The 25,363-nt window shown below is 38.2% G+C and overlaps 1 protein-coding gene across 1 annotated transcript in view; it reads right to left on the bottom strand.

The window, feature by feature from the left end:
* Nucleotides 1-25,363, bottom strand: part of NUP153 (nucleoporin 153) — a 67,713-nt gene that overhangs the window by 41,023 nt on the left and 1,327 nt on the right. The window contains exons 2-8 of the mRNA XM_069563315.1: nucleotides 11,495-11,717; nucleotides 4,566-4,814; nucleotides 4,269-4,408; nucleotides 4,061-4,189; nucleotides 1,494-1,610; nucleotides 1,359-1,403; nucleotides 1,201-1,257 (exon numbers count right to left, since the gene is read on the bottom strand). Coding sequence (XP_069419416.1) covers nucleotides 1,201-1,257; nucleotides 1,359-1,403; nucleotides 1,494-1,610; nucleotides 4,061-4,189; nucleotides 4,269-4,408; nucleotides 4,566-4,814; nucleotides 11,495-11,717 — 960 coding nt within the window. The remainder of the gene's footprint in view (nucleotides 1-1,200; nucleotides 1,258-1,358; nucleotides 1,404-1,493; nucleotides 1,611-4,060; nucleotides 4,190-4,268; nucleotides 4,409-4,565; nucleotides 4,815-11,494; nucleotides 11,718-25,363) is intronic.

The raw sequence follows: 25,363 nt of genomic DNA, 5'->3' as shown, positions 1-25,363 counted from the left end.
TGAAAGGGAAAGTCTCAGTTGTGTCCAACTCTTTGCAACCTGATGGACTATAAAGTCTATGAAATTCTCCAGGGCAGAATACTGGAGTGGGTAGCCTTTCCCTTCTCCAGGGGATCTTCCCAACCCAGGGATCGAATCCAGATCTTCCACACTGCAGGAGGATTCTTTACCAGCTGAGCCATAAGGTAATACTAAAAATTGAGAAACAATGCTATCCCAAGAAAAAGCTCAATTAATCTTTTCTTTTCTGCATCAGAATTGCAATAAAATAATTGTCATTTACCAATATCTTGAACACAGTTCCTACAATTAATTCAGAGATTTATGATAATTTTAATCAATTACTCCTGAGGGAACCTGGTGGTGTAATAAATGCTTTACAAGGAATGATGTGGGAATCTGCTTTCCCTTAAGGGCACTTAGCCATAAATATAACTGACAAAAATTATACCTCTTTAAGCTTAATTATCAAGCATTTTTATTTCTCACAATAAAACCCCAAACTAATTTTAACCAAATAGAATGTGATAAAAAGGGTTATCAAGATATAACTGTATTATATTTTTCATTAGCTCTGCTGTCTTGGCTGACTGATAGAAGATATGCAAACTGGAAATCCTATCACACATAACTGATTTGACATAATGTTTATGAGGAAAGTTTACAAAATAACTATGTTCAATGAGAACTTTAGTTCACTGAACTGCTAAGTAAACATGTCAAGCTCTGTTCAAGCCTACCTTCATTTATCAAAAGCTAAGAGTTACTCATATAAAGACTGCCAGAAATATACAAAATAGTTAACTAATAAGAACCTACTGTACAACACAGGGAACTCAAGACTCTGTAACAACCTATATGGGAAAAGAACCTAAAAAAAGAGGGCATACAGGTATATGCATAACTGATTCACTCTGCTGTATACCTGAAACTAACACAATATTGTAAATCAACTATAAAAAGACTGCCAGGATACTGAAAACGGAAATGCCAAGACATAACCAATATATCCCATCTACTACATGTACAGCATGTGCTAAGGCCCTCACAAGAAGCTGCAAAATCCAAGTTTAAAAAAAAATCCATTTTTTTCAAACATGTTTCCTAATGACCATCAACTAAAGCCAATTTGTATATTTGTCAACTTAAAAATAAATACAAAACCACCAGTACCTTAGATAAATGCTAAAGAAGGCTTACCTTTTCCCTTTTGGCCTGAAGGTCTGTGGTGGTATCCATCCCACTCCTATCAAGAGGCTAAAGAAATAAAATACCATTAGAATGGATGGGAAACTGAAAAATATGATATCACCAACATGTGAAAATGTACCTCTTTAAATATTTAAAAGTCTACTTACAGAATTCAGAGGAGAAGAAAAAACAGATGGAATTCTTTTTGCATCCTGTTAATGTTGAAATAATGAAATTAAGATTTCTCACTATGCTTAAATTTTGCTATACTCCTGAATTTAATTGTGATTTTAAAAACTTACCGCTAGAGGACTTGACATCTTCTCTAAGGACTGCAATATCCTCCGAGCTGTTGAACTAGTGACACCATAGGACTGTGCGTTGGGTTGCTTAGCTTTCATTTGTCTTCTGACTGGTGCCTATAATGTAAACCTTGAGTTATTTGCTAGAACTTTATACTCTAAAGCACAAATTTCAGAGAGTGAAAATAACTATGAAACAGAATTTTATGTGCAAAGTGAAAAAGAATTAACTGTTAACAGCAACCTGTCTTTGGGTGGTATCATTAAGCTCATGTTCAAGTTTTTTTCTTTATGCCTTAATTGAAAATTTCAATTCTCTGAATCCTGTGAGGGGCGAGGGAAGTTTGGAGAACTCAGAGTACCTGATTTCAGGACTTACTATAAAGATATAGCAATCAAGACAAAGCACAGTGTTGACAAAAGGACACACACACACACACACACACACACACACGTGTCAAAAGAATAGTAAGTCCAGAAATAGAGCCACATATACGGTCAATTCATTTTCAAAAAAGGTGCAAAGACAATTCAATGGATAAAGTACAATCTTATCAACAAACAGTACGTACTAGAAAAAAATGGACATTCATTTGTTTAAAAGAATGAATCTTGATTCACACTTCATACTATACATAAAATTTTAACTCAAAATGAATCAAAGGTCTAAATTAAAACCTAAAACTATAAAGCTTTTAAAAGAAAACAGAAGAAAATCTTTGTGACCTTGGGCTGGGTAAAAATTTCTAGACGTAACACCAAAGGCATGAACCATAAAAGGAAAAACAACAAAAAAACAAAAACCTGATATGCTGAATGTCATCAAAAGTAAAAACTTGTCTTGACAAGGTATTAAGATAAGCCACAGAATGGGAGAAAATATCTGCAAAACATGTATCTAATAAAGGACATACACCCTGAATAATGAATTCTCAAAACTCATAAATAAGAAAAAAAATCTTATTTAAAAATGAGCAAAAGGGATAGACTAAATTGCCAAAGGAGATTAACAGGTCTACACTTCCATATATAAAATAAGTCACAAGGATGTAATGTACACATAGGGAATACATTCAACAATATTTTAACAACTTTGTATGGCAATGGATAGTAACTGGTCTTGTGGTTATTTCATAATGTATAAAGATATCAAGCCATTATGTTGCATACCTAAAACTAATATTTCATATTGTAACTCAATAAAATATTTAGATTTTTATTAATGGGCAATAACATTTGTACACGTATTTTGCCCCAGATATACTGATGGTAAATAAGCACCATCATGGTCATTAGTGAAAGTGAAAGTGAAGTCGCTCAGTCATGTCCAACTCTTTGCGACCCCGTGGACTGTAGCCTACTAGGCTCCTCTGTCCATGGGACAGAGTACTAGGCAAGAGTACTGGAATGGGTTGCCATTAATGCAAAACCACAGTTAGTTGGAATTATCACTACATGTCTATTAAAAAATTGATAACAAGTGCTGACTGTATGGTGAGAATGCAAAGGGGTAGCACCCACTTTGCAAAACACTCCGGTGGTTTATTATAAAATTAATGCATATACCATGTGACTCAGCAGTCCAACTTCTAGGAATATACCCAAGAGAAATGAAAATTAATGTTCATAGAAGGCAATGGCACCCCATTCCAGTACTCTTGCCTGGAAAGTCCCATGGACGGGGTAGCCTGGTGGGCTGCAGTCCATGGGGTCGCGAAGAGTTGGACACGACTGAGTGACTTCACTTTCACTTTTCACTTTCCTGCACTGGAGAAGGAAATGGCGACCCACTCCAGTATTCTTGCCTGGAGAATCCCAGGGACGGGGGAGCCTAGTGGCCTGCAGTCTATGGGGTCGCACAGAGTCGGACACGACTGAAGCGACTTAGCAGCAGCAGTTTTATTCACAATAGACAAAAATTAGAAATAATCTAAGCATCCTTTTACTAGTGAGTAGATAAGCAAACTGTATTATAACTGCAATAAAAAGGAATTAACTACTGATATATGTAAATACAGACTGATCTGCATAATGCATAAGTATATTATGCTAAACAGAATAAGCCACACTCAAAAAATACACAGTATATGATTAAATTTATGACATCCTGGGGGAAAAAAAACAAAACTACAGGAAAAGAAAACAGATACTGGTTGCCAAGAGGTGGAAGTACAAAGAAGGGTTGACTACAGAGTTGCACAAGGTAATGTTTTGGTATGATGGAAATGTTTATTCAGTATTTTGAGTGCAGAAGTAGTTATTCAACTGTATTTATTTAGTTAAAATACAAATACTGTGATAAGGGTAAATTCTACTATATGTTACATACACCTCAACTTTTTAAAAAAGGAATTAACTATCATACTTTCTAACACACACACAAAAATAATGGATAAAATGCTCACTTTGGTCCAAAATATTATTAATATAGTTCCTAAATGAAAAGAATGTAATCCACAGTTTTATCATTTTGCCAAAGAATAAATGGACCAAAACTTTTTTTGAGTGACAATAGTTAACTTATTTTTAAAAGAAAAAAAGGTATAAACCCTTCTATTCAAACCAACCTGATATGGTGTGTTTCGTAGTTTAGACTGTCTTACAGCGGCTGCTGCCCCACCATATGTTGTTTTTCCAGGGTAAAAAGGAGAATCTCCAAGTTGACTTGTTTTAAAAATTGAAGAGTTCCCAAGTGACTGCACAGAAACATAACGATAAATTATAAGACAAGCACTCAAAACTAATGTGGTTAAATCAAATCAAATTAGGACTCACAGGAGAAAGTGCTCCAAAGGCAGACAAGTTGAATGCTGGTTTTTTTGAGCTGGTGGCAGTGTGCTGTGAGAATGAATGAGAACGTTCAGCCTCTGGGGACCACAGAGGTGGCACTGAAGTGTTCTTTGAAACAGCTATATCTGAAATAAAAATATGCAATGCACAGTAATAACACTAATAACAATGCCTATGTTTTTATAAATAGAAAATGAAAATGACAGCCAAGTTAGAAAAAAATTATCCCATGAAATTTATTTTCAACTACCAAAATTATTTACTACCAAATGCCAAGAATACCTTTATCAGAAGCTCTTGAAGAAAACCCACTGGTGGTTGAGATGTTATCATCATCATGCTGAGAGGTAGAATCTTTAATTTCCTTTACGAGGGAAAATCCAGAACTGCCGATGGGGAATGCCGAAGATGTAGAGGGCTGACAGTGTAACGCAGGAGAGTCCAACATGGAGAAATTCAAATGGCTCCGATGAAGAGAAGGCCTTGTTAATACATCTGGATAATTTGAAGCAGTACTAGTTGTTGAGGGTTCTATAGAGAACAGCAATAACATTATTAACACTCAGTTTAGAAAAAGCAATATACTATCAAAATAAAAGTGTTTGTTTCAAGAAAATATACTATATAACTATATAATAAATATAACTTCCAGTCAAAACGCTGAAGCCTCCTGTGATAAGCACAATTTAAGACATTCTTTACTCAAACAAGGTTTTCAACTAACTGAAATTAACTTGCCTAACCTACTGCCAAAATACACTTTAGTGATCAAATATACTTAAAAACAAATTTGGCAAAGTAGCAAAATACAAAATCAACATGCAAAAATCAGTTTTGTTCTATACACTAACAATGAAAAATAAGAAAGTTATTCCATTAACAGTAGCATCACAAAGAATAAAACACTTAGGAATTGACTAAGGAAGTGAAAGAACTTGCATGATGAAAACTACAAAACATGGCTGAAAGAAATTTAAGATGTAAATAAATGGAAAAACATCCCATATTCTTAGACTGAAAGACCTAAAATTGTTAAATGTCAATACTACCCTAAGTGATCTGCAGAGTCAATGCAATTCCTTTAAAAAAAACCCAATGACCCTTTTCTGATGAAATAGAAAAATTTGTCCTAAAATTCCTATTGAATCTCAATGGACCCTTAATAACCAAAATAATCCTGAAAAAGAACTAGAATGGAGCTGTCACACTTCCTGATTTCAAAAAATTATTACAAAACAGCAATCAAAGGCATGGTGGTGGCATAAAGACAGACATGCAGACCAATAGGATAGAACAGAGAGCCAAGAAATAAACCCTTGCACACACGGTCAAATGATCCCTGACAGAGCACCAACACCAGTCAATGGAAAGAACCATCTCTTCAATAAATAGTTTTGGGAAAACTGGATATCCACAGGCAAAAGAAGGAAACTGGACCCTATCCTACACCATACACAAAAATAAAACTAACTGGATTAAAGATCTAAACATAAGACTCCAAAATATAATGTTTACAGAAAAAAAAAAAACAGAAAAGCTTTAAGATGCCAATCTTGGCAATGATTTCTCAAATATGACAGGCAACAAGAGAAAAAAGACATGTGGGACTGTATCAAACTAAAAAACTTTTGTGTTTAAGTTTTTAAAACTAAGACATGATAATCAAGAGGGAAAAGGCAACTTAAGGAATAAAAGAAATACAAATAAAAATAGAAAATGTTTGCAAATCATATATATGATAAGTTGTTAATATCCAGAACATATAAAGGACTCCTACAATAATAAATCCAGAGAAGGCAATGGCACCCCACTCCAGTACTCTTGCCTGGAAAATTCTATGGACAGAGGAGCCTGGAAGGCTGCAGTCCGTGGGGTCGCTGAGGATAGGACACGACTGAGTGACTTCACTTTCACTTTTCACTTTCATGCATTGGAGAAGGAAATCGCAACCCACTCCAGTGTTCTTGCCTGGAGAACCCCAGGGACGGTGGAGCCTGGTGGGCTGCCGTCTATGGGGTCGCACAGAGTCGGACATGACTGAAGTGACTTAGCAGCACAATAATAAATCAAATTATCTGATTAAAAATTGGGCAAAGGACTTGAACAGACTCTTGTCCAAAGATGATACACAGTCAACAAGCATATGGAAAGATTCTCAACATTTCTAAACAGAAAAATGCATATCGAAACCAGTGAGATACCACTTCACACTCTTAAGGACAACTACTATCAGAAGAAATTAAAAACAGAATTACCATATGACCCAACAACTCCACTTCTGGGTATTTATCCAAAAGAACGGAAAGGAGAGTCTCAAAGAGATCTGTATAACCATGTTTATAACAGCATTATTCACAAGAGCCAAAGTTGGAAGAAACCTAAGTGTCCATCAACAGATGAATGAATAATGTGGTAAATACATACAATGAATATTACTGTTGTAAAAGGAAATAAATTCCGAGACATAGAACGATGTGAATGAACTCTGAAGACATTCTGCTAAGTGAAGTGAGTCAGTCACTGAAGGAGAAATATTTATGATTCTATTCATTTGAAGTATGCAGTCAAAGTCATAGCAAAAGTACAATGGTGTTTGCCAGGGGCTGAGGGGAAGGGAATGGGAATTAGTGTTTAATGTAATAATTTCTTACCAAGTTTGCTCAAGTTAAGGGAGAAACTGGCAGGAGCTTTGAAATCTACCGGAATTGGCACTTACACCTATTGGTATCTAAACATTATCATATTTCAGTTATCTCCAGAGTCAGGATTCATATACACATAGGCTGAAATGTTTCTTATAGCATGAAGTATTCTAATTTTGTAGCAGATCCTAAAGGTGCTTTTTACTGACCCATTCTCTCACCCCTGCAGCAGTTTATCCCATAGGATATTTTCAAGATATTGGCAGACATCTACTCAATCTAGTATATAGAGAAGCCATAGAGAAAAAGCAATCTGGTATGATACACTTCTACTGGAAGGTATGCTGCTAACAGCAATGCCAGTTTTTTAGGTTTACATAGCTTCCTTACTCTCTAAACCAGGCCCAATAAAGGACACATTTGGGGATAGTAAGACTAAATTAGGTCATGTCATCTACAGATTCACATCAGCCATAAATGCTCAGTTTCTGAGAGTACACCTATGATATCACAGTATTAATCAGCCAGCACAGTCTACAATTTCAGTCCACTGCTGATCAGCATGTTAGATGCACCATTGTGGGTGTCCCCCTCCAAGGTTTGAACTCTTACTGAATCAAAAAAAATCTATCCTGTACATTATTTGAGGTTCTCCTCACTGATTAATGCCATTAACTGAGTAAAAGAAATCTAGACACCTAATGGCTCACCATCATTAAAACACGCAATACAAGGAGGTACATGAAAGCAGAAACCTGCAGACAACAGATATGAAAGAGGCTGCAGATTCTATAACTGCTCATACTGCACTGTGCTATTTGAAGGATGTACAATATTCTCCTGCTCCAGTTACTATTAATATATGAGTTACACTGGTAATTAGTAAGCAACATGCAGGATTGTTACATCTACTTATTTTAAGCTTTCAATAATTTTACACTACTTTAAGAGCAAGTATGTCTAAGTTGTTTTGAGAATGCACTGTCAAATTTAAGAATAATGTTTCACAGAGTAAACAAATCGATAGCACTTTCTAATAAGATCTACATTCATTACACAGGAGAGTTATCAACTGATACTATAGTCACACATTATCTGGCTGTAAGTACTGAATACTTAGATAGAGGCAGTCTGCCAAAAGAGAACTGCCTAGAACTTACAGATTTTAAGACAGGAGCAGGAGTCAGCTCTAAGACAAGACAGAGGGAAAATGCCACCAAGTTTCTGAAGTTAGTATCAAAAGCTGCTCACAACTTGCTTCTAAATCAGAGGAGTTCGAATGAGAAGGTGGGTGAACAGATGTGGGAATGAGGAAAACAGTGTCAGCCATAAGCTGGCTATCCTTGAAACTGGCTAACAGGTCCGAGGGGTTTACTGTATTATCCTCCTCCTTCCTTTTGTAGTTTGAAAATTTCCACAATAATTTAAATTTAGAAATTATTCACAAAGGTGTGTGTACTATGTATAGATATAATAGAAAGCTACTGTGTAAACTTAATAATATAATGAATAAAATCCAAGTGGGAATGAACCTTGGCAGACCACTGCCATCATTTCAACAAAAGTACAAACACACAAACAAAAAGGAACCTCACAGCTGTACAATGAGACACTCCATTTATCTCATACCTAAACTGAATTCTTCAAGTTAGTTAATCCCCACAAGCATTAGGATGGAAAAAGCTTCAGTCACGGTAGATATATGGTGGTGCACACTCCAAGTCTCTAGTCCAAAGAGAGAAGCTGGGGTCCCATTCGATGTCAAAAAAGAGAATGACACAGAAGCAGTCACTCTAGAGACCTACCAAGTAAAACCTCCAGATGGTTGCTGGTAATATATTAGAAAGAGATCTTGAAAAGTACAGATATTAAAACTCCCTAAGTTACTCTAATAAAAAAGACTAAGCCAAATTGAGTATCACTAAGAAAACTTACGCAGGAAGTGAAGAGGAACTCAAAAGCCTCTTGATGAAAGTGAAAGAGGAGAGGGAAAAAGTTGGCTTAAAGCTCAACATTCAGAAAATGAAGATCATGGCATCTGGTCCCATCACTTCATGGCAAATAGATGGGGTAACAGTGGAAACAGTGTCAGACTTTATTTCTGGGGGCTCCAAAATCATTGCAGATGATGACTGCAGCCATGAAATTAAAAGACACTTACTCCTTGGAAGAAAAGTTATGACCAACCTAGATAGCATATTCAAAAGCAGAAACATTACTTTACCGACTAAGGTCCGTCTAGTCAAGGCTATGGTTTTTCCAGTGGTCATGTATGGATGTGAGAGTTGGATTGTGAAGAAGGCTGAGCGCCAAAGAATTGATGCTTTTGAACTGTCGTGTTGGAGAAGACTCTTGAGAGTCCCTTGGACTGCAAGGAGATCCAACCAGTCCATTCTGAAGGAGATCAACCCTGGGATTTCTTTGGAAGGAATGATGCTAAAGCTGAAACTCCAGTACTTTGGCCACCTCATGCAAAGAGTTGACTCATTGGAAAAGACTCTGATGCGGGGAGGGATTGGCGGCAGGCAGAGAAGGGGACGACAGAGGATGAGATGGCTGGATGGCATCACGGACTCGATGGATGTGAGTCTGAGGGAACTCTGGGAGTTGGTGATGGACAGGGAGGCCTGGCGTGCTGCGATTCATTGGGTCGCAAAGAGTTGGACACGACTGAGCGACTGAACTGAACTAAAGAAAACTTAGATTTGCCACTTCTCCAAAATAAGAGTCCCTCTTTCAGCCCATTCCACGCTCACTAGTTCTGACTAAAAGCAAATCAGGCAGGAAAATAAGTTACTAAGTATACCAAAATTAATAGGCACATATTCACATCAATTATTGAGGCAAGACAAGACTTAAAGTTACGAAAAATACTGCTGTGTAACTGGAAGTCAAAACATGCAGCGAAAGAAAAAAATATATAAATTGAAAAGAAATATATACTTGATAGATAAAGTGGACCTCAAAATTTAAAACTCTTGTGCTTCAAAGGACACCATCAAGAAGCTAAAATGGGAGAAAAATGTTTGCAAATCATGTAGAGATAAGAGACTTATATCCAGAATATGTCAAAACCTCTTTCAATTCAATTATAAAAAGAAAAGTAACCTGGTGAAAAATGGAAAAGGGGGATTTGAATAGCCCATTTCTCCAAAGATATATAAATGGTCAGTAAGCACATGAAAAGATGCTCATTATTAGTGATCAGGAAGATGCAAATCAAAATCACAATGAGATACCACTTCACATCTACCAGAAGAGCTATATTTAAAAAAAAGAAAGAAAGAAGTAAAAAAGATATTGCATCTTCACACACTGCCAGGGTAAAGAAATTGCCTTCTTCACACACCACCGGTGGGAAGGTAAGATGGTATAGTCATTTTAGAAAAACAGTTTTTTCCTCAAAATGTTAAATTACCAGATGAACCAGCAATTCTACTCCCAGGTACCTGCCTAGGAGAAAACACATCCACAAAACAACGTGCACAGGAATACTCAAAAAAGGAGTGTTCTCAATACTGCAAAAGAAGAAACCACACAACCGTTCATCAACTGGTAAATGGATAAATAAAATGTAGTCTATCCAAGCCATGAAATATATCTGGCAATAAAAAGGAAGTTCTGATACATGCTATAACATGGATGAACCTCAAAGCCATCATGTTAAGTTCAAGAAGCCAGTCACAATAGATCACATATTTTATGATTCCATCTGTATCAAACGTCAGTCTAGACAAATCTATAGATACAGATTGGTGGTTGCCTGGGGCCAGAGGGACAGGGATGGGTAGTGACTACTAATGGGTGTAGGATTTCAGGGGAATGGGGTGGGGAAGGATAATTAAAATGTTCTAAAATCGACTGTGAAACACTCTGTATATACTAAAAATCACTAAACAACAACAACAAAATCACTGAACTATACACTCTAAATGGGTGAACCCACTTATTGAAGTCCATCTCACTAAAGCTATAAAAAAGACATGAAGTGCAATGACAGAGTACTAGTCCCAAATATGTCACATTCGTGCTTTACCTGAAGCTATTAAATATTTGCAAACCCCAGAAAAACACCTTAAGTAAATCCAAAACGCATTTAAAACAGGGCCGCTCAGTCTAAGATTAAGCAAACAGCCCAGCTGAGTGGGCTACAGCAAACGGGAGCCAACCGCAGTTTCACCACACCCGAACCCACGTGCTGGGGGGCCTTGTCACTCTGCTCCTAGTTCCAGGACCCATTCACATTCACTCTTCAAAACCACTTAGGAGCGCACAGAGGAGAACAGATTATCTTGACCAAAATCCCACAACTAACAATCGGTGGTGTGAAAATTCAAACCCAATGTCTAACAGCAGAGCTGGCGCTCAACTGACACAGTATTTCAACCTCCCTTAATAAACAAAAAGCTGCTAAATTACAAAGATACCAATTTGAAGGTGATCCTCACCCTCCTCCAACATGGTTTCTGTACTACACAATTAGATTACCACAGCTAGGCAATATAAAAATATTTTAGATTAAGGCATGAAAACCTATCATTCAAAACAAAACATCCACATGCTATTTACCTTCTGTATTACTTCCTGTAGGCTCAGGAGTGATTCTCCCATCATGAATGTTCGCACTCTCCTCATCAGAGTATATATGGTCATCTTCCCTATTTTCTGGCCACTGCGGCACCTCTCTTGTGTCTGTTGAGCAGCTACATACATCTTCGTTCTTGCTGAAATATCTCTGTAGCCATCCAGGCACGATATTCTTAACAGATTCTGTAACCCTGCTAAGAATGCCCTGTTGAAGAGGAAAACATGGAAAGCAGTTTAGAAATTTATCTTTTAAAATAAGTACCTATATACAGAAAGCCATACCGAGCAAAATATAACTATTTCCAACAAAGTTTCCTAAATTTAGTTGCTTAACACTGACATAATGCATTTTACAAATTCTATAGACTTTATGAAATTCCTACTTTTTTCTTTCTTCTACACGCATGTGTCCAGGAGCCATAACTGCCCCAAATGACTCTAATCCTTAAAAAACCCCAACAGGCTTTTAACTAAACAATATAAATTTTAGATTTAGTAGTAAGATATGTACTGAAATGCTATAATCCCAGACAAAAGGTAGCCATCTTGATCCCAGCATATTAAAGCAATATAAATACCATCAACACCTTCCTCAAGCAAGTATTTTACTGTACATTCTTTAACAACAAAAATTTAGACAAATAAAAAGGCAGTAAGACAACAAATGCAACATAAAATCTAAGACTTTCATTGATGGTAAAATTTTGTTATATTAAATGTTGCCTAAAAACCAAGAATTATATTACAGTAACTTTTAAAGGGAGAAAAAAAGATGTGGTATAACAATTATCAGCATTATTAATGTTCATTATAGCTTTGCTATGCATCAGACACTGGTCTCAGCAGTTTATACACATTATTAAATTTAATCTTCACAACAATTTTATAAAACTGCTTTTAACAGTGCCACTTGATGAGTGAAGAGGAATAATGAAGTAATGTGCCCAAGGTACAAACACAACTGCTGTGGAATATCCAGCATGGACTTTGGGGTCAGCAGACTGTACTGATTTACTCTCGGTAAAATAAGAATAACACCCTTTCCTACTATTACTTGATAGGAATTATAAAGAAGATCAAATGAAATAATGTGAAAGCACTTCTCAATTTACTAAGTATTAACAGAAACATACACTGATAATTTCATTCGTAATGAGACAAAAGGCTGGCAGAAATAACCTGGGGTGAGGTAGCCAGGTTCAGGCAACAGTCCCTTTCACAGAATAGGATCAGAAAGTCACAGAAGGGGAAAAAATGAGTCAGTAGGCACAAAAAAATAAAGTTAAGGTAGTATACATAAAGCTTGAAAGCAAACCCAAGACAAAGAGGACTTCGAAAAATCCTGTCAATAGAAAAGATGGAAGATACCTCTGATATAGGCACTTGGACAGTATCTTCTGATTATCTGAAAAGGTATAGGGAACAACTAGGAAATAAGCAATTATTTTTGCTCCAAACAGACATTCGGAACAGATCTGTAATGTCAGCTCTCTAGCAGCACATGAAACCGACAGCCATGGAATACTACTGAAAAGAAGCCACTGCTCCCCTTTCCTACGCTGGTGTTACAGAGCACCAGCTTTTCTGGCAAAGATTCTACACCTACTCCAAGATTTAGTATCTATAAAAACACACGTTTATTATTTTGCTATTTACATTTAAATATTTATTTACTCCCCCATATTCCAAAATACTTGAAAGTGCTTCCAAGATATAAATTTTCAGAAAGGCATACTTTAAAAAAATATATGTATCTACTTATTTATTTGGCTGCACTGGGTCTTATTTGTGGCATGCAGGATCTAGTTACCTAACCAGGGATTGATCCTGATATGAAGCACTATGGGAAAAATTTGTATAATATGTAAAATAAGTCTTGCGTAGACTTCCTCTAAGGTGTTTAGCTACTAAAAGTATTAAGAGATTCCTGTGATCTCTACTCACCTAAGGAGGCAAGTACATCACAAATTAAATTAACACCATCTGTAACCAAAGGTCACTTATGTGGCAGCATTAGGGAACCCGCCTGCCAATGCAAGAGATGTAAGAGGCAGGTTAGATCCCTGGGTTGGGAAGATCCCCTGGAAGAGGGCATGGCAATCCACTCCAGTGTTTTTGCCTGGAGAATCTCACAGAGGGTTATACAGTCCATAGGGTCACAAAGAGTAGGACACAAACAAAGCGACTTAACATGCACACATGCGTAGGTTTTGTTGAGAAAAGATCAGTTAAAATTCAACAGTCAAAATGGATATCACTGAAACTCATGAATTTTGCTTGCAGATCCTCTCTTTCCTAAACTAAAATGTAACCAATTTATTTAACCACAGTGCAGAGCAGCTTAGTGTAAGATTACAGTGAGAGAGAGGGGAAATACTAGCAGCACAATGAAAGAAAGCACGATGTGCTTGATAGAAATAAGGAAATAAAGATGCCAAAATTAACCTGGAACCACTATCAGAAATATTCCCATACTTCAATATCCATCTCCAGGGTAAATGACCCTAAGTCATCAAGAAAAGTTATAGTAAGCTCAGTAAACCCTAATTCTCATGGGTACCAAGATGTGGTCTCTTCACCATTTGTATCAGCATCTTCGCAGGCCGCATTCCAGCCTGGCTAAATCCAGGAGATAGGGCTCACCTGTTTTAACAAACCCTCACAAGTGATTCTGATGTATGCTGTATTTTTGAGAACCACCAATCTAGTTAGAGATTAGGAAATCAAATACATTTCAGGAAATCACAATACAATTACCTCTACAAGAGGTGAATAAAATTATGTATACTTAAATCTTAATATTCAGTTACCTGGAAAATGCATACGTGGAGCACTAGTCAGACACTATTTAAAATATATCAAAATACTATGTAACCAATCAGAAAAACAAAGCTTAGAGTAGACAGTGCTGATACTATGTGGCTTACATAACTATTTCCTGAGCATTTCCCAACTTTAGCCATGGTTTTTACCTGAACTGTTACTTAACGGTTTTCTGTGTGTGTGTTTGTCGCCCAGTCACGTCCAACTCTTTGTGACCCCATGGACTGTAGCCCACCAGGCTCCTCTGTGGAATTCTCCAGTGAAGAATACTGGAGTGGGTTGCCATTTCCTTCTCCAGGGGATCTTCCCAACCCAGGGATCGAACCCGGGTCTCCTGTATTGCAGGCAGATTCTTTACTCTCTGAGCCACTAGGAAAGCCACCAGGAAGTTTATTTCTCTTAATAAACAGCTCTTTCTATACAATAAAATCTACCAAATCACAGATTTGATTCTGTACCAGTCCTCAACTTGCACTTCCCTGACACCATCTCTGATGACTGTCTCAACAAAATGGCTCATGAGAGATTCTGGAGGTCATTAGCTCTCAGAGGATGGAAGGAAAGTGAAGTCTCTTCCTGGGCTCTCTCTGCTCAAACACCCCATCTTTAAAACTACAGCTCCAGCCAGCCAGCTCTTGCTCCACGCCAGTTACACGGTTTCTTCCGTTTATCTGTCTAGTCCTAGCGGTGGCGGCAGCTTCCCACTACTGCTAAGTCTGAGCATCCTGCTAGCCTCTATGTATTCCTTTAACCACCAGCATTTATCTCTGAGCAGACTCTTAAAAGAAATTTCAGCTGCAGTTAACTGTTTCTTGCTGGGTCCTTAACTGATACAGCAGTGTACTTTTGTTAAATTTGTTTTCTAATTAACATGAAAATTAAAGTCAGCCCGGTCATTGGATTCATCTTCTTCAGCAACAATGGAACACATGTGCCACATTCGGGGAAAACACATTTTTTTGGCCGTAGGTTGGTATCTTAGTTCCCAATGAAAGTCAAAGTCGCTCAGTCCTATCCAACTCTTTGTGACCCCATGGACTATACAGTAGGTGGAATTCTCCAGGCCAGAATACTGGAACGGGTAGCCGTTCCCTTCTCCAGGGGAATCTTCCCAACCCAGGGATCGAACCCAGGTCTCCCACATTGCAGGCAGATGCTTTACCAGCTGAGCCACAAGGGAAGCCCTTAGTTCCCAGACCAGGGATCAAACCTGGAACACCAGCAGTAAAAGCACCAAGTCCTAACCAGTAGGCAACCAGGAATTCCCCAGGAAGCACTTATTACCTAAAAGTTACATCCAACTTTTCTCTCTATAAAACAGTACATAAATGGACCAGGAAAGAGGCTTATCCTGATGAATATTTTAAAATCTTATCTAACTCACAGAGGTAAAAGCAAACATTGTTTTACTTCATTCAATTAATTTAATCAATACTTATTGATCATACACTACATGTCAGGCAAGAACACTGGGGACAAGGCAGGGAACAAGTTCCTGCCCTCTTGGAACTTAGATGCTAAGTTACGGAGACAAACAAGTGTAACACGTAATGCACACGATATGGTGATTTGGTGCTATGGACAACAAAGCAGAAAAGCAAAATGGGGCAGCTGTTTTATACAGGCAAAGACCTGATAAAAAGTGAGGAAGGCGCCTTGCACATTTCTAGTAGAGAAGTACTATAGACTGAGGGAACAAAAAATGCAAAGACTCAAATGTAGAAGTGTCCTTGGCACATGCTATCCAAGCTTCCAGTGACCTTGTTAATAAATGCTTAATCTAATAGACTTGAAATAACTACTTAAATCCTTATTCCCCTTTGATCATTTGGTTCTGTGAGCATGCACGTCTGTGTGAGAGAGAATCCACGTGCAAACCTTTTGTTCTAAAACCTAAAATAGTGGTCCTCAAACTGGAAGTCTTCAGACCAGCAGCCTTGGTGTCACCTAAGATCATGTTAGAAATGGAAATCAAGCTCCTGAGGTGATTCTTATGCAAATTAAAGTTTGAAGAACACTGTACTAAAATCATCTGAAAACTCAATTACAGGTTTCCCAGTTAAGGCCATGATAAACATAACCGTGAGAACAAGCTTAACAACAAAATTGACTATTTCTGACATTATCTCAAATGCCATGCCACTTATATCAATTTTCAAACCTATCTACTTTATAGTATGAATTCTGAAAAATCAAACATAGAAGAGAAGTAAAACATAAAATAGCATACTTCTGAATCTATTTTATTCCCAGTTAAAGACAACTTGTGCTTTATTGACTACACCAAAGCCTTTGACTGTGTGGATCATGACAAACTGCAGAAAATTCTCAAAGAGATGGGAATACCAGACCACCTTAGTTGCCTCCTGGGAAACCTGTAAGCAGGTCAAGAACCAACGGTTAGAACCAGAGATGGAACAACGGACTGGTTCCAAATCGGAAAAAGACTATATCAAAGCTGTATATTGTCACCCTACTTATTTAACTTACATGCAGAGTTCATCATGAGAAATGCCAGGCTGGAGGAAGCACAAGCTGGAATCAAGATTACAGGGAGAAATATCAATAACCTCAGATATGCCGATGACACCACCCTTGTAGCAGAAAGCAAAGAGGAACTGAAGAGCCTCTTGATGAAAGTGAAAGAGGAGAGTGAAAAAGTTGGCTTAAAACTCAACATTCAAAAAACTAAGATCACAGCATATGGTCCCATAACTTCATGGCAAACAGATGCGGGAACAATGGTAACAGCGAGAGACTTTACTTTTTTGGGCTCCAAAATCACTGCAGGTGGTGACTGCAGCCATAAAATCAAAAGACCCCTGCTCCTTGAAAGAAAAGCTACAATCAATCTAGACATCATATTAAAAAGCAGAGACATTACTTTGCCAACAAAGGTCCATCTAGTCGAAACTATGATTTTTCCAGTAGTCACATACAGATGTGAGAGCTGGACCATAAAGAAGGCTGAACGCTGAAGAATTGATGCTTTTGAACTGTGGTGTTGGAGAAGACTCTTGAGAGTCCCTTGGACTGCAAGGAGAGCAAACCAGTCCATCCTAAAGGACATCAGTCCTGAATATTCATTGGAAGGACTGACGCTGAAGCTTCAACACTTTGGCCAACTGATGAGACGAACTGACTCATTGTTAAAGACCCTCATGCTGGGAAAGACGGAAGGCAGAAGGGGATGACAGAGGATGAAATGGCTGGATGGACATGAGTTTGAGCAAGCTCCAGGAGTCAGTGATGGACAGGGAGGTCTGGCATGCTGCAGTCCATGGGGTCGCAAAGAGTCGGACACAACTGAGCGACTGAACTGAATGACTTAACACATTTATTTATAGTAAATAATCAACTACCAGATACCAGAAGTTTAAAGAACAGCTCCTGCACTGCTGGTGGATTCTTCACTGTCTGAGCCACCAAGGAAGCCCTAAAGAACTGCTAGGGACAAGAAATCTGATCACACAGAGAACAAGGCAGACAAAGAGTGAGAAACCCTATCTACCATACAGATTTGGAGATGCACTTCCTTCGCTGGCAATTTTTATGAATTTCAGCCACTAATGGAAAGCAGGGAAAAAAAAGCAGAGCTAGAAAAAGGGAAAAATCATTTTCTTACCAAAGGTTTCTTTGACTGTATTACCAAATAAGGGCCTTCTTATTGAGATAAAGGTTATTATTTCAATAACCTTTCCAAGAGTTATGTAGATAAGACGTTTCAGGTCTTTCCAGGAATGGGGCAAATCAGCTTCCTGTATGGACCCAGGAGGAAGAATGTTTTGTGATACAAAGATACTCTCTTTTTTTTTTTTGGCCATGCAGCCTGGGTTCTTAGTTCCCTGACCAGGGACCAAATCCATAACCTCCTCAGTGAAAGCTCAGAATCCTAATCACTGGACAGCCAGGGAATTCCCTGTCTTGCGATATTAAATACAAACAACCTAACCTTGAGGTGGAAACAGAAGTACATGGAGTAAAGGTCTGATAAGCAGTGAATACTCAAGCCCAACTTTACCAGAGTAGCTTTCTCTCCACTTTCAGAGGCTTCATTATAACTTGATGTAGTTTCCCTCAAGAAAAGCTTCTCTGATCCTCCAAATCTAGGACCATCACTCACTTACATGCACCAACAGTGCCCTGAACTTCCTAAGTGGAGGTGATCTGTCAAATGGGATGGTGATGACAATCTCTCACCTCTGCTTAGAGGATCAGCTCTGTGAAGGCAGCAGCAGGTCTGTATAGTGCAGATTAGCTGCCGCATGATTCTAGTTATCTATGGATGCAATACTCAACCAACTTCTCATTCCCACATGTGATATGCTGTGGCAAGTTTAAAAAAAAAGGACATTAGCAATCCTAGAATTCAAAAAATAAATAATACATTTGCTTGGTATAACAGTTTCGGTTTAAATATTTTAGTTGCCACGCTAATAGCCCTTCCTCCAAAAAACAATTTGTGAAACTATCCAAGAGCATGGGAAAATCAAACCATCCTTTGGAATGATAAATAACACAAAGCCAACTAAATGAAGAGAGGCAGAAAAGTCAAAGAAAAAATTAATGAATGGCTTAGAAAAAGCAACAAAACAGAGTATTAAAATCTTAAAAATACTTCTTGTAGCCCCAAAGCAAAGTCTACACTGCTGCTGCTGCTACTGCTGCTAGGTCGCTTCAGTCGTGTCCGACTTTGTACGACCCCATAGACGGCAGCCCACCAGGCTCCCCTGTCCCTGGGATTCTTCAGGCAAGAACACTAGAGTGGGTTGCCATTTCCTTCTCCAATGCAGGAAAGTGAAAAGTGAAAGTGAAGTAGCTCAGTCATGTCCGACTCTTAGCGACCCCATGGACTGCAGCCCACTAGGCTCCTCCGTCCATGGGATTTTCCAGGCAAGAGTGCTCGAGTGGGGTGCCACTGCCTTCTCCAAAGGTCTACACTAGATGATCCTAAGTAATGAAGCTGAATTCAAGGACTACAGGAGCAAAACGTTAAACCGAGACGGGTTACAACGATTGGGTTTCTCCCCCAAGAACTAACAATTCTTCATTTGGCAAAACAAACCACAACAAAAACCTTAACAAGATGCCACTGAGATTTAGAACAAGTACTCAATTTAGGGGCCAGACGTAAATTCAATTCAATACTATACACTTCTATTAAGCACATTCAATTTGTAAGGTACTGTGACTACATTATGTGAGATGTTGGACTGTGAAGAAAGCTGAGCGCCAAAGAATTGATGCTTTTGAACTGTGGTGTTGAAGACTCTTGAGAGTCCCTTGGACTGCAAGGAGACCCAACCAGTCCATTCTGAAGGAGATCAGCCCTGGAATTTCTCTGGAGGGAATGATGCTAAAGCTGAAACTCCAGTATTTTGGCCACCTCATGCGAAGAGTTGACTCATTGGGAAAGACTCTGATGCTGGGAGTGATTGGGGGCAGGAGGAGAAGGGGATGACAGAGGATGAGATGGCTGGACGGCATCGCTGACTCGATGGACGTGAGTCTGAGTGAACTCCGGGAGTTGGTGATGGACAGGGAGGCCTGGCGTGCTACGATTTGTTGGGTGGCAAAGAGTCGGACACGACTGAGCGACTGAACTGAACTGTGACTACATTAGTTTTTCAAATTATATTGAACCTGAGTTCAAAGGTTAATGAAAGAAGGCTGATGTAGGGCACAAGGCTCTTTTACAATCCAAACACAGAACTCATTTGTAATGAAAAAAAAATTCTTTGCCTATATATCTTCTCAACAATTTGCAATCTCAGAATAAGCAGAGACACTCTCCATATCAGCACTACATAGCCCTCCTTCTTACATCTTGCTCTGTTCCTACTAGTTTTCTTGATTTCAGTTCTACTCAACTCTTTTCTTCACATTATCCTCTATTAAACAGTAGAATTCAGTTTATAAAATCTCTTTTCTCACATAAACTTCACTGGCTCTCTCAATATAAATATCAAACATAATCTTCAGCTTGAAGGTTCTGGGGCCCTATTCTCCCAGAAAACACTGTTGTTTTGGTTTTTATCTGCTCTTTGGGCTAGATTTTGCTGAAGTTTGCCAATGACCCTTAGTTTTCTTCCAGGGGTCTGTGAACTCTCTCCTTACTCCCTTAGCTCCCATGTCACTAGTCTTCCCTTTCCACTCTTTTTGGAAGTTTCATTTCAAATAGACTCCCTAGTCAGTTTTCCCCTTGCTCCATCCAACCCCAAGTGAAGAACAAGGGCTAAGAACCAAAGATTTCATGTGAGACTTGAATATCTAATTATAAAATATCTTTAACACTAAATAGTAAAAACCTAAATGCAACTCTAAATCTTTCAGTTATTTCCAGTTTTTAATACATTCATTCTTACATTACTTACTTCAAAAATGTATCTATTAGAAAGTACTCAATTCTAATGCAGTAATATTGAATCTGATTTCAATAATCTGAATTTAACCCAAGCTGTTATTTGTCACATTTTACAACCTATAGTTAAGCTTTCCCTATCCAACAAGTCTAAATCTTTCCAGCCACATAAATGGATTTCCATCCATTCTTTATATATTTCATTTCTCTTTTCAATGTCAAGTTCAGTTTAGTCGCTCAGTCGTGTCCGACTCTTTGCGACCCCATGAACCACAGCACACCAGGCCTCCCTGTCCATCACCAACTCCCGGAGTTCACCCAAACCCATGTCCATCGAGTCAATCATGCCATCCAACCATCTCATCCTCTGTAGTCCCCTTCTCCTTCTCTCAATCTTTCCCAGCATCAGGGTCTTTTCCAATGAGTCAGCTCTTCGCATCAGGTGTCAAGAGATTAAGTCAAAAAACGTGAGCATACAAATTATTCTAGCTAAAAACAATTTATAACTGGCCACAATTTTCAACCTCCTTTAAGGCTCTTTAACACTAATTCAGGTAGGAGAAACATGACCTGGCTTAGTTTCTTATTTTTAGAGATTCATATTACAGAAGCAGAATTAATAGATAACTAACAGTAATCTAACAACAAGGGCAAGAAAAGGATTCCCTACAAGACCTTCCAAATCACCAACAGGAGACCCAATAAAAGCCTAAGGCAATTTAACCCACTGCAAGTTATCCCAAAAAGATACTGTCACTTTCCTTTCACAATCTATTTGGAAACTGGATGTAAAAGTGTATTAAGTCACAAGCAAATGGGCAGGGAAACTGAAATATATTTAGACAGAAGAGGCATTCTATCACTCTGTTTCAAACAGTAAATTGTATAGTAAAAATTGTATCTGGTGGCAAGACTTTTCAACTGGGCTTCCCAACACAGAAGAATCGTTCAAAAATATATTATAACCATGACCATAAGCTAAGTAGCTACAAGTAAAACGTTTTTGAAAACACAAGGTCATTAACATTACATCTTTCCAATAATATTCTGTGCCTAATGAAATGGTTTTAATTAGTGACATCAGACCATTTTATTTCAAACTAATAGGTAATTGCCCCAAAGGGCTTCCCAGGAAAGAGAGACATTTAGGCTTTTTTTGTTATGAGAAAAATTGGTGAGTAAACTGATAAAACTATTTCACAAGGGCTTCTCATCACAAACAAAATTTTCTACTATGCATTAAAAAGTATGTGGATTTATTTTCCTATACACTTAAATGACTGGCATCTATGAGGAAAATGTTAAAAATAACATATTTTTAAATAGTTTACGGCTGTTTAAAGGTTTGGCCTCATACTCAGAAAACAAGTCGTAAAATCCAATACAAGCCTATAAAAGATTGAATTTAGGTATATAAAAGAAAGATACCTCTACTAATCAGAGACTAAACATTTAAAGCAAAAGGCTCTATTTAACCACAACAGTTTCCAATGAGTCCTTACTATATACGCCAGGCCCAGTTCTAAGAGCTTTACTTACATTATCTCACTCAACCCCTCACAACAGATTTCCACTTTACAGATGAGTAAATTAAGCACAGAGAACTTTCCAAGTCCTGGCAGAACAAGGATTCAAACCCAGATGCTCTGAGTGGATTACAGCACTTTTTTCTAACAACTATGTCCATTTGTTTTCGCTGACAGTATTAATTAAATATCTAGGATAAAGCAAATAAAGATAAAAGTCAAAACAACTCAGGGATTTCTGGGATGAGTTATGTATTCAATCTTTCAATATCCCTCTTTTTCAAAACTGAGAATGCTCTTCAGCCATCCAATACCAAACAGGACATAATTATCTGGGACAAAATATCATACAGAAGCTACCAAAACAGCAAAAAACCACACAATCTTATAAACCAATGCTAGGCAAACCATAGTCTGTGGCCCAGATTCAGCCCTCAGCCTGTTTTCATACAGGCCTCAAGCTAAGAATGATTTTTACATTTTTTAGAGTTATAAAACAAACAACATGCAGGAACAAAACCTGAAATATTTATTATCTGGCCCTTTACAGAAGAACTTTATAGACTCCCGATCTAAGCTACTGAATAGATAAAGGAGCTTTCGCCACTCCCTGCCTCCAAAAAAATAGCTAAATGCAGAAACTGACTTGAAGGACAAACTGCCTCTAGGAAGATAAAATGAGTGGATTCCCTTAGCTCCAAACCAGAAGACAAAACCTCTGAAGCACACTCCCCAAAAAAGGGCAAAAATAAGTAGTCCCCCTCTCACCAGGAGGTGGCAGTAGATTCTTCAAGAGGCAAGGTTCTGATTTGCCCATGGGCTCAAGCTTTTTGTGGCGGCTGTTAAGAAAAGCAGCTTGACCTCTCCAGAGCTCACTTTCTGGACCTGACAATCTGCACAAAAAGGAAATGGGAAAGGAGACTGAACAGGCAACAAGAACTAACCACATACTCCTTAGGGACCTGTTCACTCCCACTAGAAAAATGATACCATTTCCTAAATGCATCTGGGCTAAGAGTTAAGGGGTAGGGAAGAGGGCAGGTGAAAATGATCAACTTAATCATTCAGTGCTGTTCTTCACATTCCCTTAAGTTACCACCCTTCAGTTAATTAACTGACAATGAATTTTTCTCTCCACAACTTCAAGCAAGATGCCATTTTAAAGATCAGAAGTTAAAAGGAAAAAATGTAAACTTTAGATATACCTCAGCAGAGCTAAACCAGAAGTCAAAACAGGAAATTGCAAGTCAGTGGAACACATGCGAAAGTCACAGGTACTGGGTTGACTACACAAGCCAGTTATCTCCACAAGCAATGGCAAAGGCCCACTAACTGAGCCAGATCTCTCATTCTTTCAGTCCTCAACTGCACAACCAAAAAACTTTGTTTTTGCTCAGAAACCAGTGGACGTTTAATCAAAACACATTAGTATATAAAACATGCCATGACATGAAGCTCCATGCTATTCATGATGACTCAGCAGCTGCTGCTAAACAGAGGTGACAGCCTAGGATAGCTGACAGCAAGCAGGTGGTCTACAAGTTCACAGAAGTTTTAGTAAGGACTAAAGAACATCCTTATTTTAAGATTTTAAAAAATCCTCAAATATTCTTTTGTATATGCCTGGATACTTTTCTTTGGTAGTATTGCCAATACTAATTGTTGTTCAGTGGCAAGTCGTGTCCAACTCTGCAACCCCATGGACTGCAGCACGCCAGGCTCCCCTGTTCTTCACTACCTCCCGGAGTTTGCTCAAACTCAAGTCCATTGAGTTGGTGAGTCATGCTATCCAACCATATTAGCCAATACTAATAATACCTGCAGAGTTGATTAAGAAACTTCCAAACACCTTTAATCTCAATTCAAAAGCTACAAATGTACTTTTTCAATTAAATGGCTGTGGCAAAAAGCTGAATACTTTAAACAGGGGGAAATGATAAACTACCAAACTTTAAAATAAAACTGCACAGTCTGAAATCATATCAGCTCTAAGACAATTTGGATCACAAGTGTTATGCTGTTAAGGCATCATCTCCCTCAAATTAGGTTTTTATCCAAGTATATTTAAAAATAAGGTGTGACTTTGGCTTTCGCCACCTGGAATATAGAAGCTCCTTTCTAAACTCTGTCCTATGATCTGTATTTACATTTCATTTTTTATGTAGTAACTTTCTCCTAAGGAAAGCACTATTTTTTCAGAAAAAACAGAAAGCACATGTGTCAAACTTCCTCGCAACAAAAGGGTTAGGTCAAAGGGCCAGGCTTGTGACCTGAATTCTAATCTTGCTCCTCACAAAGAAAATTTGAAAACCAAGCCTATCTGGGGGAACACTGGTGGGAGTTGATAGTAGCCAAGACTTGTAACCATTAGTAGAGAGCTACCTAATACTATAAACTACGAAATTTCACTATTAAGAAACTTCTCCCAAATCTTTACTTTTAAAATTCTGTTTTTAATGATACAATTTAACAACAGCACCAAACATGTTTAACTGTTAAATATTTATCATCATCTGGAATAAAGCAATCTAGAAGTCTACCTTTTATAGTATGCAACAAGTTATCAGACCCTTTTGCTATACTTTTTATAGGTGTAAGGCCCACACTTACTTCCTACCTTACTATCAGTGAAAAGTTTTATAAGTGACTTTTATTAGAAGGTTTTCAACATTTTCCCACTCAATCCCCCGTTAACAAGCAAAACTTAAAATACTTAACTTTCTCAGAATCAAATATCTGAGGATAAACTCCTATTTTTATAATTTCAAACACCCACGAGTGCACAAGGTGGTTAAACCTCAAGACCACCAACATTCCTGTAGTGTCGAAAGTACCTAAACTTCTAGAATACCCATTGCAATATTAAAATATTTTGTGCATGAGATCAGAACTGGAGTCCCAGTCAACTGTGCATAATGGCCAATTCTAGTCTCCAAAATAAAACGCGCGGGTGTGTGGGGAGGGGGGGGGAAAGGTTGGACAAAAGTGGGGAGGGAAGAGTCTCGCGACGGAAAAACAGACGTAAGTGCGGAGAGGGACTTTCAAAATGCCCCAGTGCCACTAACCATATCCAGGTTGAAGAAAAAATTAAATAAGCCAGGGCTCTTAGATCGGGGAGGGCCACGGGGAGATGGAGAATTT

Source organism: Ovis canadensis, chromosome 20 (assembly GCF_042477335.2).
Source record: "Ovis canadensis isolate MfBH-ARS-UI-01 breed Bighorn chromosome 20, ARS-UI_OviCan_v2, whole genome shotgun sequence".
Taxonomy (NCBI): Eukaryota; Metazoa; Chordata; class Mammalia; order Artiodactyla; family Bovidae; genus Ovis; species Ovis canadensis.
The sequence above is the reverse complement of the archived record's forward strand: the minus strand, read 5'-3'. Positions and strand labels throughout refer to the sequence as shown.